Raw genomic sequence first — 17,941 nt, 5'->3', positions numbered from 1 at the left:
TCCTGAATATTGGAAACAAGAGATTTATGTTCTCACCACAAAAAAAAAACTAAAAGAATGTGATATGAAATAAGTTAGTATATTTAATATACTAATTTTATAAAATATGTGTATTTCAAAAAATTATGTTTATGTGATAAATATTTGCAATTTTGATGTCAATTAAAAATAAACAATTTAAAGTTAGAATGTACTTTTAAAAGAATTTAGGAGATTATAAAGAAAAATATCACAATGCACGCAGTTTTAAAATCCCTAAAATTTAATCTTTTTAAAGAATTTTTTTAGTTGTGGGTGGACCTTTATTTTATTTATTTAAATGTGGTGCCGAGAATCAAACCCAGTGCCTCACACATGCTAGGCAAACTCTCTACCACTGAGCCATCACCCCAGCCCCTTGTGTTTTATTTTGTTATGGCACTGGGGGTTGAACCCACATGTCTATGTATACTGATATAGTTCAGGGTTCACCAGTGAACTTCATTCCCAGCCCTTTTTATTTTTATTTTGATACAGGGTCTCACTAAGTTGCTTACAGCCTTACTAAGTTACTGAGGCTAGCCTCAAACTTATGATACTCCTGCCTCAGCCTCCTGAGTCACTGGGATTTCAGATTTTGCCACCAGGCCCAGCTAAAATCTAATTTTTGTCAAGTGTTTTAGCAATAGCTGAAATGCCCCAAAACGCAATTACAAGTAAACTTGTCTTTATCATCCAGTTGCAAACCCAGAAATAAATGTCAGTGTCCGTGATCACAAAAAGATGATGCTAAAGGGCTGGGGATGTGGCTCTGTGGTAGAGTGCTTGCCCAGCACACATGAGGCATTGGGTTCAATCCTCAGCACTACGTAAAAGTGAAATAAAGATATTGTTTCCATCTACAACTAAAAAATAAATATTAAAAAAGATGATGCTGAATAAAAACTCATTATACTAAACTTGAAACACTTCATCCCATAAAGAACCCTATTTACCATTTTCTCAGCCAAGTTAATTTTATATTACAGACAATTCCAACACTCATAGTGTCTAATATCCTAGCTGATAAAGAGTAGAAACAGCAAACAAATGAAGGGATGTCAAAGTGAGGAAAGCATGGGGACCTGCCATATCTGGTCACTGTGGAAATAAGCAGGGAAACTCACCATGACCCTAACTAGCAGGGAGGGAATTGGAAATGTTAAATGCACCACCCCCAGAAAGTCTCAATGGAATTAAAGCATTTTACTTAAAGCTGAAATTCTTTTAAAGACATAGATTTAATTAACATGAAACAAAACAACTTGGTTGTTTCAAAGAACAACAATAAAATGAGATATAATAGTTTAAAATAAAGCTCATTCAAAATGATGAGAAAGGGAAGGTCACCTTGGTCAGTGGGTTAAAGACAAGACAACATAAGCTAGTCATGATTCTCCCAGGGATTTAAATCCTCTTCCTTTTCAGAACAACTGTTTGCAGTACTTAGCACATGAATAATTCTAACTCAGATCGGTAGAAATCAAAATGAATTTGACAGCTTTAGAGCCAGTAACAAATGTGTGTGTGTGTGTGTGTGTGTGTGTGCGCGCGTGTGTGTGTTAGAAGAGGGATGCACATTCTCAGATAGAAAAATGAAGATTCGCCTTTAAAATTATATGTAATGTTGATTTTAAGTAGAAAGCATTTGACTGAACATGAAGCATTAGGAAATTAGAGCTTATAATCATGCAAAGAACTGTTGCCAAAAAGCTTTCAGATAAATGCATAAGATGAACAAGCAAATGGAGATATAACTTTATGAAGTCAAATATGAGTACATCATTAGTTCTTTAGATGTGTGGGTGAGGTTTGAAAGCAAGAGCCTCTCTGAGGACACAGCTCTGTGTGGGTCTTTCCTTATCCATTTAACAAATCCTACAGTAGTTGTTCTGAACTTTCACTGTGGAGAAATAAGATTTACCTGGAGGGCTTATTAGACACAAAGAGCTCCCTGACCCTGGAGTTTCTGATTGCATAGATTGGGGTGGAGGCCAAGAATACACACTCTAACAAGCTCCCAGGTGATTCTGACTCTGCTCATCTGGTGACAATGAGTTGAGATCCATTGTTCTCTGTGTCCCTAGAGCTTGAGTCTAGTAAAAGTTGTCCTGCACTGTTGACTTCTGCTGGTCCCCTAATCCCAGTCCTGTTGGGTACAGTGCTGTTTCAGATGGCCCCATGGAAGCCCCTGCGGCCCTGGCTCTTCCACAAGGGTTTTCCCAGAAGGCACAGGGAGACCTTCCATTCAGGGAATTCCCAGCCTCTCTTGTTAGGTTCAAAGACGCTCTGCCCTGGGACTCTGGAAGCTGACTTAAACTTTTCAGGACCTTACAAAATCCTCAGAGCACCTCATTCAATTAACTGTTCTAACAGCTTCCTGGTCTTTACACAGTTCTGCTCCCACAGGGTAGAAAGGGAGACTTTCTGCCACTTCCTTCTCCCTAAGACAGCTGTTGGAGGCACATTTGGTTCTCCAATTGTTTGTCTCCTTTCTCGGGTCTGCTCAACTGCTTGCCATCAATAAGCTCCTTCTACTGGAGACTTAAAGAGAGTTCTTTATCTGTCTTCAAACCATCTCCCAGGGCCCATTAAGCTGCTGCTCTGACTGTGCTTTTCCCTTCACAGAGTTTAATTTCACAGACAGGAGTTTCTCCCTGGGGGCTGTGTTAGTTCCACAGGGGCTCCCTTAGACTTGCCTCTGAGTGTCCTGCTGGACTGACATGAAGTCATCACTCTTGACTTTGCCACTGCATATTCCAGAATCAGAAGACTAGAAATGCCCTTCCTCATGGTGGGGGATGGATACATGTGGTCCCTGTAGACCTCAGGGCAAACTATTGTGTTAGAAATGAAGACTTCCTGTGAGTTAGGTGAGGAGAGAGTGAGCACAGGGAAAGGGGATTATCAGGTAGACAGAAACCTCTCAATACATGAAGCACTTACCAAAGGAATGGATGGAAAGCCCAGGAGGGGATTTGTAAGAGGCCATCACTAACTGGATAATTACACAATAATAATTTAAGTGGTGCTCACTGCTGTGTTAGATGGGTATGGAGACTAATGTGGTCTTTGGGGACTTTCTTTGAGAGTCATGTGTGTCAGAGATCACGAGAGGGTCCTGAGAAGGAGAACAGCAGGGACATGGGTCGGATTCAGGCTGGGACACATTCTTTATCACTGCCATTCTGACAGGAGTGAGATGAAATCTTAGAGTACTTTTAAGTTGCATTTCTCTGATCATTAGAGAGGTTCAACATTTTTCCATATATTTGTTGATCAATTTATATCTTATTCTGAGAAGTGTCTGTTCATTTCTGTAGCCCATTTACAAATTGGGTTTTTTTTTGTTGTTAAGTTTTTTGAGTTATTTATATATCCTGGAAATTCATGCTCTATCTGATGTGCATGTGGTAAAGATTTTCTCCCAACCTGTAGGCTCTATGTTCCTGTTATTGATTGTTTCCTTTGCTGAAAAGAAGCTTTTAGTTTGAATCCATCCCATTTATGAATTACTGATGGTATTTCTTGTACTTTAGGGGGTCTTTTGATGGAATGGTTGTTAAGAGATTATTTTGATGAAAATATTCAGGGAAGGGTACTCTTGGGTAAGGATATTGTGGGTGGTGATATAAATTAATACAAACATTACTGAAAACAATAAAAAATTTCTTCAAAAAAATTAAAAATAAAACTACTGTATGATCCAATGATCCCAGAACAAAGTATATGCCTGAAAAAATAAAACCAGTACTTTTAAAAGGTATTTTCACTCCATGTTTTAAGCCATGAACAACTGCTAAGCTTGAATATCCATCAACAGATGAGGGGATAAAACATATGTGGCATGCACACATAATGAAATACAATTCCAGCATGAACAGAAAGAAATGTTGTCATTCAAAACATGGGTGACACTGGAGAACAGTATATCGTGTGAAGTAAATCAGGCAAGAAGGGTAAATACCTCGTGATTTCATTTGTATGTAGAATTTTAAAACTTGGTCTGATAAACATAGCAGAATGGACTTTACCCAAGATAAGGAAAGTTGGGAGACCAATGTGTGGATGGAAAATTTTCAAATAATTCCAAATTCCAGGTGGATGAGAGGAATAAATTAAAGAGATGAATTGTATATAGGGGTGACTATAGTGAATAATTATGCATCTTTTTTTAATGAGTAGTGGATATCAATGTACTTTACCACAAGAACAATAATAATAGGAGATAATGCAGGTGTTAGCTTTTCAGATGTTGAAATTTTACAATTTATAATACTTTAAAATATGTGCAAACTTTAAACATACAATTTTATCTATAACTTTAAAAATAAATAAATTTGAAAATAAATTAAGAAAAGTAATCACCAAGAAAGGACTTCTTTGCCTCCACAACATAGTGCACACAAAATGAAACCATGAAACCTCCAGTGCATGTTTCAAGAGAGGCAAGTCACAGAGAGATGGTTCTTGGTGCTACCAGCACAAGGGCAGGGTCCCTAGAGTATCCTGGTTCCAGGTTCTTGATATGAGCAAAGAATTGAGTGAAGTGCGAGAGGTTGGCAGGGAGACAGGGGTTACTGAGAGCAAAGGAGAACACTCTGGGAGAGCTGGGGGCTGAGCTGCCAGGGAACTCCAGGCCCAGGCCACACAGTGGAGCTGGCTTTTGTTGGGCTGTGCTGGTTCTCCCCCTTCTCCCCTGGTGGATCTGGGGTTGACTGGCATCTTGATTGACAGCTGAATTCTATATAATTTCTTTACTGCTGCCCATGCATAAGTTTCTTCCCCCCCACCCCAGAAAATGCACAGGGGGAAGCAATCTGCAATGCTAATGACATGTTAACTAGCAACAAGTTCACTTAATTTGAGAACTGGGTCTACTGTGTATCTCCAAGATTGGGGACTTTGCCTCCATGGTCCCAAATTCCCCTGGTGGTAGTCTAGCTTCCTCCTTTGAACCATAAGATGATCCAGTGTCCCCTCATAGGAAGAAGCTTGAGGTGGGGTGTTGTGAGGGCCTGGGAGCAACCCAGAGCCCTAAGGGGGTGGTCTCTTCCCAACCCTTATCTCCCACCTAACACTGGGATGTGCTCCTTCTCGACATGAGACTTCTCTTTGAGAACTTCTGGTGACCTTCAAATCAAACCAGAAGGGGAAACAGTTTCTCCTTAGAGAAAATAGAGCTATCTCATCCCAGTGCTTCCTACATAGAAAAGAAATTGAATGAAAATTTTCCATTCTGCTATCCTCTTTTTACCCCAAGGGAGTTTAAATGTTTAGAGACCAGAAAGACAATAGCACAATTTATCTAATCAGGAGCTCTGAGAATTCAGCACTTGAGATGCCCAAGGTTTAAACCTGCCCCTGATGCTCCTCAGCTACAGTTCTCTGTTCCAGCTTCCTTCCTGGTCTTCCTCAGGACAGAATGTGGAGAAGGCAAACTCCAGCAACAGACATCTGAGGGAGCTGGTGTGTCCCAGTGAGGACATCAGAGTCAGAAGGAGAGGAGGACGTGGGCACTGAGCACTGTCTCTGCGAGGAAGACTCTAGAAATGACCCGGTTTTACTTAGTTTTTGAATCTGTAGTCCCTGTACCTTGAAGGATCTTGAGCTTTCATTGACACCTCTTCTCAGTTTTAATTCTGTCTCCTTCCCTTTAGAATCTAGAGCATGTTTCCAATCGGAGTTAGACTCTGGAGAGTCTCCTGTTCTTCTCCACTCTTTCCCATAAACTGTGGTCTCCTGCATCTAATTATTTAATTATTAACAATGCACCAGAGAACATTATGAAGAAGGTATGGTCTACTTTGTTTCTAGTTTAATTGGATCTTTCTGGTCTATTTCCTATTTTTATGGTCAAATTTGATTTACTGATAGTCCTCCATAGTGAGATGTTTGTCCTTTAATCTTCCTGTCCCCAATAGCACCTACCAATAATGTGATTATTTCTGACATTCAATATACACTCCAGTTCCATTTTCTCATGTTAAAAATCCCTTAAAATACTCTGGAAAATATTAAAAGATTGAACTTGGAGGAGAATGCATTGGCACATCCAAGAATTTAACATAAGTGTTCTAGTATTTTAATGAATGTGTTCCTATTGACTGTGATTTGAAAATAACTGCTATTTATTGGGTTAGGAAATTGTCCTTGGTTTCTTTTTGTTTACCGACAGGATCATCCCTGGCTCCTAGCAGAATGAGAACAGTTAAATTCTCTCAAATGCATTTTTCTGTTATGATTATAATTTATATTCAGTTGCCTTTTTTTCTGATGAATTATATTGACCAACATCCTTCTGTGACTGGGCTTTCCTTCCTACTACTGATATTAACTGCTAGTTATCTGTTGGCTTTTTAAAATCTTTAGTATGATCTTCAAATCATCCTTAAAACCCAATGTTGTTTACATACATAGGCACGTGAAAATCTGGAGGATTCTTTTGGTAATAGATTGCTTTTTTAGTCTCAACTGTTGTTACACACGAAACCTTTAATTTGATTTCTCTATCACCCACAAGGTGACAGGACCCACGTGAGGCCCTGGAAGGACCCATGATGAGCCCCAACATTCACACCATCAGACCCACAAGTGAATAGAAAATCTTGATATGGGAAGGACCTCATGGGGGACCACAGGCAGCCCTACTCTGGGCCTCACACACTCCACCCTCCTGCCCCCACCCCACCCTCCCCTGCTATACCAGCCCCATGGAAAGGGCAGCTGCACATTCTGTCCTCTCAGCCTAGAACAGTTCTTCTCTCCTCAGTCCCTCTGGTGACAGTAACCCATCCTTCCTCTCTCTGTCCAAATATTTCTGTTTCAGGGAGGTATATCTTACCCACATTCCAGGCTAAACTGTTTCTCCAGGAACCCTACCTTAACCTAATGAGCACTCTCAGGCACTCACAATAACCACCCTTTGTCTATCGTGTGGAATGTAAACATTGATCTGTGAGAATTAATTTTTTTTTATTTTTCTAGGGTGACTCAGCTTCAGTAACCCTGAATATCTTATCCCAATGCATCTGTTGGGTGTTGCCCATGAACTCTGCTGCTCTGTGCACTCGCTCCCCACTGGAGAACATGGTCGCCTGAACACGCTCACCTGGCCTTGAATTTGATTTTAATGGCAGTGAGCTTCTGTTTTCTCCTTTTATCTGCATAGTCAGTCTACATAATTTTTCCTCTTCTAGGAAGAACTCACAGAGCAGGAATTCCCTGAAAGAAGCAGCAGCAGGGATCACCATTAATTATAAGTGTGCATGCAGTCAGCAGAGGTAACCCACCTGCTGTATTTATGATCATCCGAATCCCCAGAATGCTGGCCTTGGTGGCTGCCAGAGCCTAAAAGGGAAATTGATAAATGAGAGCCTTGAGGACAGATTTGTTGAGGTGCTATAAATAAAACCTCACACGTGTGATTATGCCACAGGAACTACATTAGGAAAAGTACTATCACCTTCTCATCTGATTTTGCTCTTAAATCCTCCTCTTAAAGAATATTTAATTTTCCTACTGTAGAGTTGAGTATTTGTGTCAAAGAGAATTTAAATAAATTTCTAAAAGTCACACAGATGAAAAATAAGTGAACCAAAATTTTGTTCTAGGAAGTCTGACTCAAGGACTCAATTTCTAACTCATACTCTCATGTTATAATTTGGAACTGTATATGTCTAACATAATATCATACAAGAGAAGTACAATAATAGCATCAACAGTAGTGAATTCTCTTCTTTATTGAGATCCTACCATGTAAAAAAGCATATCAACAAAAAATTGGGTTGCTTAGATAAATTCATGTAGATGGGGGACTAAAACCATGAGAAGATGATAAATGAGAACCTATTGTTAATTTTTTTTAAATACTGCTCAGTGATACACATTTAAAATGGACACAAACTACCCCTTGTCTCAGTGAATCAGTGTCATGAGAAACTCTCCTGGAGAGTGAAGGACGTCCATCCAAGGGTGATACTGTAGAGCGGTCACCTCTGGAGTGGCCTGTTGTGTTCTGAACTCAGCATGCATCTCTTTCTTAAGCAGAAAATCCATGGATATGGAAGCAGAAAACCACACAGGAGTATGGGAATTCATCCTCCTAGGCCTCTCGGATGATCCACAATTGCAGCCCCTCATCTTTGGCCTGTTCCTGTCCATGTACCTGGTCATCATTCTGGGGAACCTGCTCATCATCCTGGCCGTCAGCTCTGACCCCCACCTCCACACCCCCATGTACTTCTTCCTCTCCAACCTGTCCTTTGTGGAAGTCTGTTTAACCTCCACCACGGTCCCCAAGATACTGGTGAACATGCAGACACTCAGCAAAGACATCTCCTACAGAGGCTGCCTTACTCAGGTGTATTTTTTAATGATTTTTGCAGGTATGGATAATTTCCTTCTGACTGTGATGGCCTTTGACCGCTTCGTGGCCATCTGCCACCCCCTGAACTACACGGACATCATGAACCCCTGGCTGTGTGTCCTCCTGGTGCTGCTGTCTTGGCTCATCATGTTCTGGGTGTCCTTGCTTCACATTCTACTCCTGAAGCGACTGACCTTCTCCAGTGGCACTGCAGTCCCTCATCTCTTCTGTGAACTGTCTCAGCTTCTCAAAGCAACCAGCTCTGACACCCTCTTCAGTATCATCTTACTGTATGTGGTGACTGCCCTGCTGGGTGTCTTCCCTGCCACTGGGATCCTCTACTCCTACTCTCAGATCGTCTCCTCATACTGAGGATGTCCTCCTCTGTGGGCAAGTCTAAAGCCTTCTCCACCTGTGGGTCCCACCTCTGTGTGGTCTTCTTGTTCTACAGAACAGGTCTTGGGGTTCACCTCAGTTATGCCATGACCCATCCTTCTCAGGGAAACATGATCGCCTCCATGATGTACACTGTGGTCACCCCCATGCTGAACCCCTTCTTCTACAGCCTGAGGAACAAGGATGTGAAGGGGGCCCTGGGGAGACTCCTTAGCAGGGTAGCCTCTTGTCCTCGATGGATCATTGACCTCAGAAATAAGAGCATGTCATGTCCCCTGAGGCAAATGTGAATTTTAATATCCTGGCTTTTCCTCTCTAAAAGGTGTGCCTAATTGCTGGTGTTCACAAAGGAACTCACTTTGCATTTTATTGTTTTGTACTTTTCCTTTATAAACAGCCTTAGGAATTCCTCTTTTAACTTTTTTTTTCTTTTACAAGATCAATGTAATTAAAAACTCAGAATGTTTTCTTACAGATATTCCTGATTTCCCAATTCAAGTAAAGAACTTGTATCAAGTATTGACATGGTTTCCTGAAAGTATCGCTATTTACCAAAATTTTATTTCCCAGATTTTCATCCTTTGTTTGCAAATAAAATCATCAAAATGAACCATTTAGCATGTGAGGTCTGCTTGTCACTCCACATGGGTGACTTCAATCATGAGAGTATTTCCCAGAGCTTTCTCTGCCTTTTACTTCAAATCTGGTGGTAGTTTAGAAATCTTCTGTGCAAAGAAGACTGAGATCTCAGTCTCCTTAGAGAGTTGAAGTAAAAGGCAGAGAAATTCCTGCACTCCTCTTGGTGTCCCACTTCTTCTAATAAGAATGATTAGACTGTCACCACCAGAGCCAGAATGCACCTTTGACAGGGATCCTTCATGTGTCTCCCAGTGGTCCAGTGTCCCCGGAACCACTGTCACTGCTGCATTGCTTGTGATCCCTGCTCTTTTGCTGTCTATCTCTCTCTCCTCACTCCCACCTTCTTTCCTTGTCTCCCCACTTCTGATTCTTTGTTATTGTTCTTTAATTTCTACAACTGTAACTCACTCCATCCCTGCCTGTAACTGAGTGTGGTCCTGGTGTGTGTGCACACCAGCTATCATTCATCCACTGATGGCTTTTGGGTGATCTCACCCTGTGGCTCTTTGGCATAGTGCTGGGTGGATATCCATGGCATGTTTATTTGTCTTGGCAAAGTCATGTGCCACCTAACAACCCTCTAGTCAAGGGCAGACGAGGCTCCCACAGCATGATAGCACCTTGTGGTGTCATAGCTGTGCTTGTTTGTGTAGGTGTGCTCTAAAATGTTTGCACAAAATGCATTGCAGGGTTGTCCAGCAGGGCGTGGCTGTGTTACTTTCCATACTTTGGTTAGTGTATCTAGGAGTGGAACTACTACATATTGTGGTAATTGTGTGTTAGACATTTTGAGCCACAGCCAGACTGTCTCATAATCCCTGCCACATTTTACATGCTAATGTAAATGTTAATGGAAATACTAACATATTCACACCCTGCCCATACTTGTTATTGTATGTCTGTCACAAGCAGAGCCTCCTTGGGTGTGAAGTATACCTCTCTCATTGTGTGTTGTTTTCATTTCCTTCTGAGTAACTGGCCATGTGGTCATCGGTAGTGTAGAATCTTCTGTGCAAAAAAGTTTTTGTTCACTTTGTAATTCTATACTTATTTCAAACTTGAGAAGTTCTATGTATAATATTGGTCGTGGCCCTGATCAACTAAGTGTTTTGTAAATGTTTCCCCATTCTGTATGATGTCTTAACTTTTTTTCAGTGTTCGGTTTATGGATATTACCTACAGGCATCATGATATACAGTAGATCTCTCTGTTGGTAGTCCTCCTGTCTAAATGAAATTTTGTGTGCTTTGTCAAGGCCTACCCCATTCCCTACCACATGGTTACCAGAGCCACATTTTAATGTTGGGAAGAGCTCTAGTTTTAAAAATCCACTCATGTGTTAGCTCGTATGGTGTTTGTCTTTCTAGTTCTGGCTTCTTTCTCTTAATATAATATCATACAGGTTCATCCAATGTTGTAGCTAATGATAGGAGTCCCTCCTTTTTAAGCATGAGTAGTATTCCAAATTGAACACACACCACATTTCCTTATCTATTAATTCAGTGTTAGACACTGAGGTTGATTCTGTATCTTGAGCATTGTGAATAATGCTGCTGTGCTTGGCGAAATGATTTGGATTTAGAATTGCTGGATCATATGGTAGTTCTATATATTTTTTGTTTGTTTTTGGGGGATCTCAATACCACTTTCCATAATGGATAAGTAAGTTACATTTTCATGAATAGTGTGCCAGGGTGCCCCTTTCTCGACATCCTCAGGGCACCAGTTATCTTTTATATTAATAGCCATTTTAACATGTGTGAGGGGTCATCTCCTCTTGGTTTGAATTTGCATTATCCTGATGGTTAAGATGATGAGCATTTTTGTATACTTATTAACTACTTTTATGCCCTTTTTTTGATTGCTTGGTTTTTTGTTTGTTTTTGTACTAGAAATTGAAACTTGGTGGGGGGCTTCATAACTAAGCCACATCCCCAGCCCTTTTTAATTTTTTTTTAATTTTGAGGCAGGATCTCACCAAGTTGCTTAAGGCCTTGCTAATTTGCTGAGGCTGGCCTTGAACTTGGATTCCTCCTGCCTCAGCCTCCACAGCTGCTGGGATTACAGGCGTGTACCATCATGCTTAGTTTTCTTTGCCCACTTTTAATCAAGTTATTTTTTTTACTATTGAATTATATGAGGATCCTATTTTGGATATTTCCCTTTCATCTATTGTGTGGTTTCCAAATATATTATCTTAATTTTAAGTTGAGTCCTCACTCTGAAAATTATTTCTTTTGCTTGGGGGAAGTTATTTAGTGTGACACAACCTCATTGCTCTATGTTTGCTCTGCTGCATGTGCTTTGAGGTTTATATCAAGACAATCATTGCCCAAGCAAATATCATGGAGTTTTCTCCTAAGGTCTTTTCTAGTAATTCCAAGCTTCAGGTCTTACATTTAAAGTGTTAATTCATTTTGAGTTAAAGTGTGTGTGTGTGTGATGTGATTTTGAGTTGGTATAATTTTTTAGTTGATTTATGTGTATGGTTGATTTCATTTATCTGATATCCAGTTTTGCTAGCATAATTAACTGAGGGACTCTTTTGTGCAATGTGTGTTCATGTCAAATTGTCAAAATCAGTTGGTCATTAATTGATCCATACATCTGTGGACTTGTTTTTGGCTCTCTGTACTTTTCCACTGTTATTTGTGTCTTATTTTATGCCACTACTGTGCTCCACTATCTTGATGATGTGTTTTGAGGCATGGAATTTTTTCACTTTGATGAAGTTCAGCATAACTATTTTTTTATTTTATTACTTGTGGGTTCAATGTCATGTCTGAGAATCTGTTGCAGAATATAATGTAATGAAGGTGTTGTTTTTTTCTGAGAGGTTTATGTTTTTCACTGTTACATTAAAACTGTTTAACTATTTTTGAGTCAATTTTTGTGTACTGTGTGGGCTAGAAGTAAAAAATTCTTCCCTTTGCATTGAACTTGTTCTTAGAAGAGGTCATTAGATAAGTCTGTGAATCACATCATTGCATCTAATAGCTACCCCATACATGTAATTCTCAATGACACATCGGGGAGTCTCCAGGAATGATCATATGAGCCTTAACAAGATTTTAAAGGTTGGAATTATATTAAGTATCTTTTATTAGCACAATGGTATAAAATTAGTAGATTTTTTATACCCATTTTTGTACCATGGTATAAAAATTAGGTGAATCTTGGGAAAACTCACAAATATGTAGAACTAACAAACATATTCTTGAACAACCAATGCATCAGGAGTAAATGAAAATAATTTTTCTCCTTTGAATTGCTACACAAATCTTTAGCTAGAATAAGAAAGACCAAAGTGAGAAGGCTCAAGTGAATAAAATCAGAGAGGAAAAAGGAATCATTAAACCCCAAACCACAGAATGACCAAAAATCATAGGAGGCTGTCATGAATAATTATATGCCAGCATATTTTTTAGCCTAGAAGAAATGGATAAATTCCTAGACAAACACAACTTACCAAGATTGAATTATGGAGAAAAAGATAATTTGAATAGACCAATAATCACTAAAAAGATAGATTTGGTATTTTTTTAAGACCAGGAAATGATTTGATGGCTTCACTAATCAATTCCACTAAATGCATAAAGAAGAACAAGTATGAAATCTCCTCAAACTGTTTACAATTAGATACTCAAACTATGAAATGATGAAATTGTGTAATTTATAACATTATTAATGAAACTTGAAGATCACATTTTGTGAAATAAGCCAGACACACAAAGACAAAGGCTGCATGATCTGATTCATATGAAGAATCTAAAACAGTTATTCTCACAGAAATAGATTACAGAACAATGGTTCCCAGAGACTGGGAGAAGTAGTGGAGAGGGTAGAGGTTGGTCAGTGGGAACAGAGTCAGTTAGAGAGGAGGAATAATTCCTCATGTTTTCCAACACACTGAAGTGACTACAGTTGACAATGATGTATATTTTAAAACAGCTAGAAGGGAAAACGTTGAATGTTCTCACATGCAAAGAAATTCTAATTGGTTGAGGTGATGGGTTTTTAATTACCTTTATTTGATCATTGCAAAATGTATTCATGTGTCAAAATATCACATTGTACCCAGTAGGTATATATGATACTGTTAAGAGAAATGAGCCAGGTTTATAAAGACAAATATTGCACCACCTTACCATGTGTGGAATCTTAATATATCTGATTCAGAAACACAGAGTTAAATGGTGGCTACCGGAGTTGTAAGGTGGGGAATTGGATAGATGTTGTTGAAAGAAAAACAATTCAGTTAGAAGAAATAACTCCATAATCTATTGTACATCATGATGTTTATAGTTAATAATAAAAATCTGAATACTTTAAGAGTGAAAAAATATCACACAGAATTAAGCAATTTTTTATAATTTTTATTAGCTCTTTTTAATTGTACATAATATTGGGATTTATTTTGACATAAGAACATGGAATATAATTTGTTCTAATTCAATCCCCAGTATTTCCCTTTCACTCTTCTCCTCTTTCCCCCATTCCCTTTTCTCTACTCTAATGATATATCTAGAGCAAATATCTGCACATATTTACATACAGCAAATAGCAGTATCTAAAACATATAGCTCATAAAGAAGATGTGGAGAGGGATGAGCAGATCCTGCTGTGTCAGCAAAATCAAGCCTGGAAAACATTCCTTGCCAAAATGTGAGGATATTACCAGCCTTGACTCTGGGCTCTGACTAACAGTTATCAGCTGTTCCAGACAATGGGCTTCCTGGGTGCAGCAGGATAATAGCAGGATGTTCCTAGCACTGCAACAGTAGGATAGCTGCAAAAAAATGTTTCTAATTCTGTAACTTCTTAGTGCACACACACAAAAAAGCTCTTGATAACTTGCAAGCCTTGAACAATTTATAATTCCCCTATAGTTTAATTCCCTGATTATGAGACCTGCTATAATAGACTTGGGGAATTAGTTCTGGGTCATTCTTCCTCCATCGGAGTGCAATGTCCCACCTGGCCCTAGCATTAATTGAAAATATCTCTGTGTTTTCTTTGTCTCTGTGTTTTTCTCCATATCCTATCACCTCTACTTGAGATATTTGTTGATGCTGCATGGGTTGCAACAAGAAGCAAGTATCCAAAATATATACAAGTCAAAAACAGAAATACAAACTGTGCAATTACAAAATAGTAAAGGGCTGAAAAGATAGTTCTCCACTGAAGGTCTATGAATTGCTACATATTGTAAACAATCTCATGCAAGATGCTCAATTAGTTCTAGGGAAGTGAAAATCAAATGATATATCACTTCATATCCACTGGAAGGCTGTTTTAAAAAAATGGAAAATGTCAAATATTGACAATGATGTGAAGACATTATCATCTGATACCCTGCAATAAATGTGAAATATGCCAGCCACTATGAAAAACAGTGACGTGATTTCTCAGAAATTTACAGATATAATCATCATATAACCCAGTAATTTCACCCCTAGGTAAATCCCCCAAATGATTGAGAACAAATGCTTAAATAAGCATCAATGCATGTTAATAGCAGCATTATTCATAATATGCAAAAGATGGAAATCACCCAAGTGTTCACCAATGGTTGAATACTTCTGTGTATAATATAGTAGATTATTATGATAAAGAAGGAAGGAATCAAATGAACATTGACCAATGCAACAGTTAGAAAGAAGGGAGTATGACAAAAAGAAAGGAAGAGAGTTAAGGAGGGAGGGAGGATAACAGAGAATATAGACATATCTCAGACTACCCTGGGCATTATATCAATGTGAGCCAAATGGCCAAACTCTCTTTCAAAGATAGTTTTTGGCTTCCATGTTGAGAATATAGTCAATGTCTTATAAAAAGTAGTGTCCAAGTTAGAAGTGTGAGTTCAGTGTCCGTTTGCAAGGTTATGGTCCATCTTAATCTCAGTGTCTTCTGAGAATGGAGTGAATGACAGAAAATATCTCAGAGAAATGTTTTCAAGATTGAAACATCAGACATCTACAAGCAATAAGCCCAGTTTTTCTATGGCAATCAATTTGCCTTTACTATGGTAGGATTTTCATTCTATTTCATCCAGTGAAAACAGGAAAACAATCAAGTTAAGGAGAACAGCATTACCATTCAAGAGGCTCATTTTTCAGTTAAATTTTATTTTAATGGGCACATAGTAAGTATATACATTTATGGGGAGAATTGTGATCTTTTCTATATTTTATTGAAGCATTGTCATAATGGTGGGATTCATTGTTACATATTTGTACATGCACAGAGTATAGCAATATAACTTGGCCAATATAATTCCCCAGTATTTCTTTTCCCTCTGTCTTCTGTGCCTGGGTCCCTTTTCTCTGAATTAAAGTCATCATACATCAGTGATACATGGCTGTTTATAGCATCCAACACACAATAGACAAATTATGGAACCAGTGTATGTGTCCATCAATGGATAAATGGATAAAGAAAATGAGATATTTAGGGACAATAGAGTTTTATTCAGCCATTAAGAAGAAAGAAATCATGTCATTTGCAGGAAAAATGGGTGGAACTTGAAAAATTTATGTTAAGGGAAATAAGTTACACTCAGAAATTCAAGGGTTGAAGGTTTTCTCTCATCTATGGAAGCTAAAGGTTAAAAAAAAGGAAAAGAAAGATTGGTGGAATTTCATGAAAACGGAAGAGAGAACAAGGTGATGTTTTGATACATGCATACATTGTGGGATGATCAAACCAGGATAATATCCTTTACCTTAATATTTATCATTTCTTTGTAGTGATATCACTTATGTCATTAAGAGGATAAATTTTGAGTAAACCATGTCTGCACATAATATGATAAGTGCTTTAAACATCAAGGTAGAAATACTAGGATTTAGTTGTAACAAATTGATGAAAGATGAAACTTTAAGGACTAAATATAAGTAAGAAATATCCAAAAGGAATTACTTAGAGTTGTTGAGGAGAAACAAAACGAAATCATATATACAAGTGTCACTCCCAATTGCCTCTGAATAAAAGAAAATGAAGCATGTTGTCTTAGGAAAGAAAACGATCTAAGATGTTGAAACTCAGCATTTGCCTTAGGAGCACAATGTCCACTTTGCACCGAGGTCACTGTTCCATTAACGACAAGAGGCTGCTCTGCTGAGGAGTCTCCCCAAGGCCCCCTTTACATCCTTGTTCCTCAGGCTGTAGATGAAGGGGTTCAGCATGGGGGTGACCACAGTGTACATTACTGAGGCAATTGTGCTTCCTTGGGAAGATTGGGTCAGAGTAAAGCTGAGGTATTCCACAAGACTTGTCCCATAGTACAAGGAGACCACACAGAGGTGAGAGCCACAGGTGGAAAAGGCTTTACACTTACTCTCAGTGGAAGACATCCTCATTAAAGAGGAGACAATCTGAGAATAAGAGTAGAGGATCCCAGTGACAGGAAACACACCCAGCAGGGCAGTTGCTACATACAGGATGATGTTGTTGATGTGGGTATCAGAGCTGGCCACCTTGAGAAGGGGAGGCAGGTCACAGAAGAAATGTGGGATTTCTGTGTGTACAGAGAAGTTCAAACGCATTATCAGTAAAAGATGAAGCAGGGAGACCCAGAAAATGATGAACCAAGATGTCAGAACCAAGAGGACACACAGCCTGGGGTTCATGATGACCGTATAGTTCAGGGGGTGGCAGATGGCCACAAAGCGGTCATAGGCCATTGCAGTCAGAAGGAAATTATCCATACCAGCAAAAATCATAAAGAAATACACCTGAGTAAGGCAGCCTCTGTAGGAGATGTCTTTACTGTGTGCCTGGATGTTCACTAGCATCTTGGGGACCGTGGTGGAGGTGAAACAGATGTCCACAAAGGACAGGTTGGAGAGGAAGAAGTACATGGGGGTGTGGAGGTGGGAGTCAGAGCTGATGGTCAGGATGATGAGCAGGTTCCCAAGCACTGTGACCAGGTACATGGACAGGAACAGTCCAAAGAGAAGGGGCTGCAGGTCTGGGTCCCCTGAGAGGCCCAGGAGGAGGAATTGGGATACTCCTGTGTGGTTCTCTGCTTCCATGTCATTCATGTATCTGCTGCAGATGGGGCAAGAGCAATGCTCCAAGAACACCCAGGTGGCACCTCAGGCAGTTGTCACTTTATATTTTCACCCTTGGATGGAGGTTCTTTATCCCTGTTGATTCCTGCCAAAGACAATGGTGCATTCAAGTAATGGGCAATGCATTTCCATTTTAAGTGTGTACAGTTATTCCCATTTTCATTACTTTAACACGAATCTCTCTTTTATCATTAGATTACTACTTTGGGTTTTTCTTTTGAATTGATAGCCCTACATAAGTTCTTCTTTGGAGCTGTCCAAAATAATTAAAAACATTTCATATCTTTTCTTTGGATATCCTCATGTTTATTCCAATAGCTCTATAATAGTGATTAAACATGCATTTTCAACTCAAACATCCTTTATCCTATGACTTGACACTTCCCAAGCATGTGCAAGGTAATTCTCAGAGTTTTGTTGTTTTCTTTCTAAAAGTGTGATGATG

The 17,941-nt window shown here is 39.2% G+C and overlaps 1 protein-coding gene and 1 pseudogene across 1 annotated transcript; one reads left to right on the top strand and one right to left on the bottom strand.

Annotated features, from left to right (window-relative positions):
• Window positions 1-8,080: 8,080 nt before the first annotated feature.
• On the top strand, window positions 8,081-9,072 carry LOC124092326 (olfactory receptor 7D4-like; annotated as a pseudogene).
• A 7,446-nt stretch (window positions 9,073-16,518) lies between these two features.
• LOC124092255 (olfactory receptor 7D4-like) lies at window positions 16,519-17,457 on the bottom strand. Its single transcript, XM_046443722.1, has one exon. The coding sequence runs from the start codon at window positions 17,455-17,457 to the stop codon at window positions 16,519-16,521; it is 939 nt and encodes a 312-aa protein (XP_046299678.1).
• Window positions 17,458-17,941: the final 484 nt, after the last annotated feature.

The sequence above is a fragment of the Marmota monax genome, unplaced genomic scaffold (assembly GCF_021218885.2).
Source record: "Marmota monax isolate L192 unplaced genomic scaffold, Marmota_monax_Labrador192_F-V1.1 WCK01_AAM20220418_F8-fsc00102, whole genome shotgun sequence".
In the NCBI taxonomy this organism is placed as follows: Eukaryota; Metazoa; Chordata; class Mammalia; order Rodentia; family Sciuridae; genus Marmota; species Marmota monax.
Note: the sequence above shows the minus strand (reverse complement) of the source record. Positions and strands in the feature narration are given on the sequence as shown.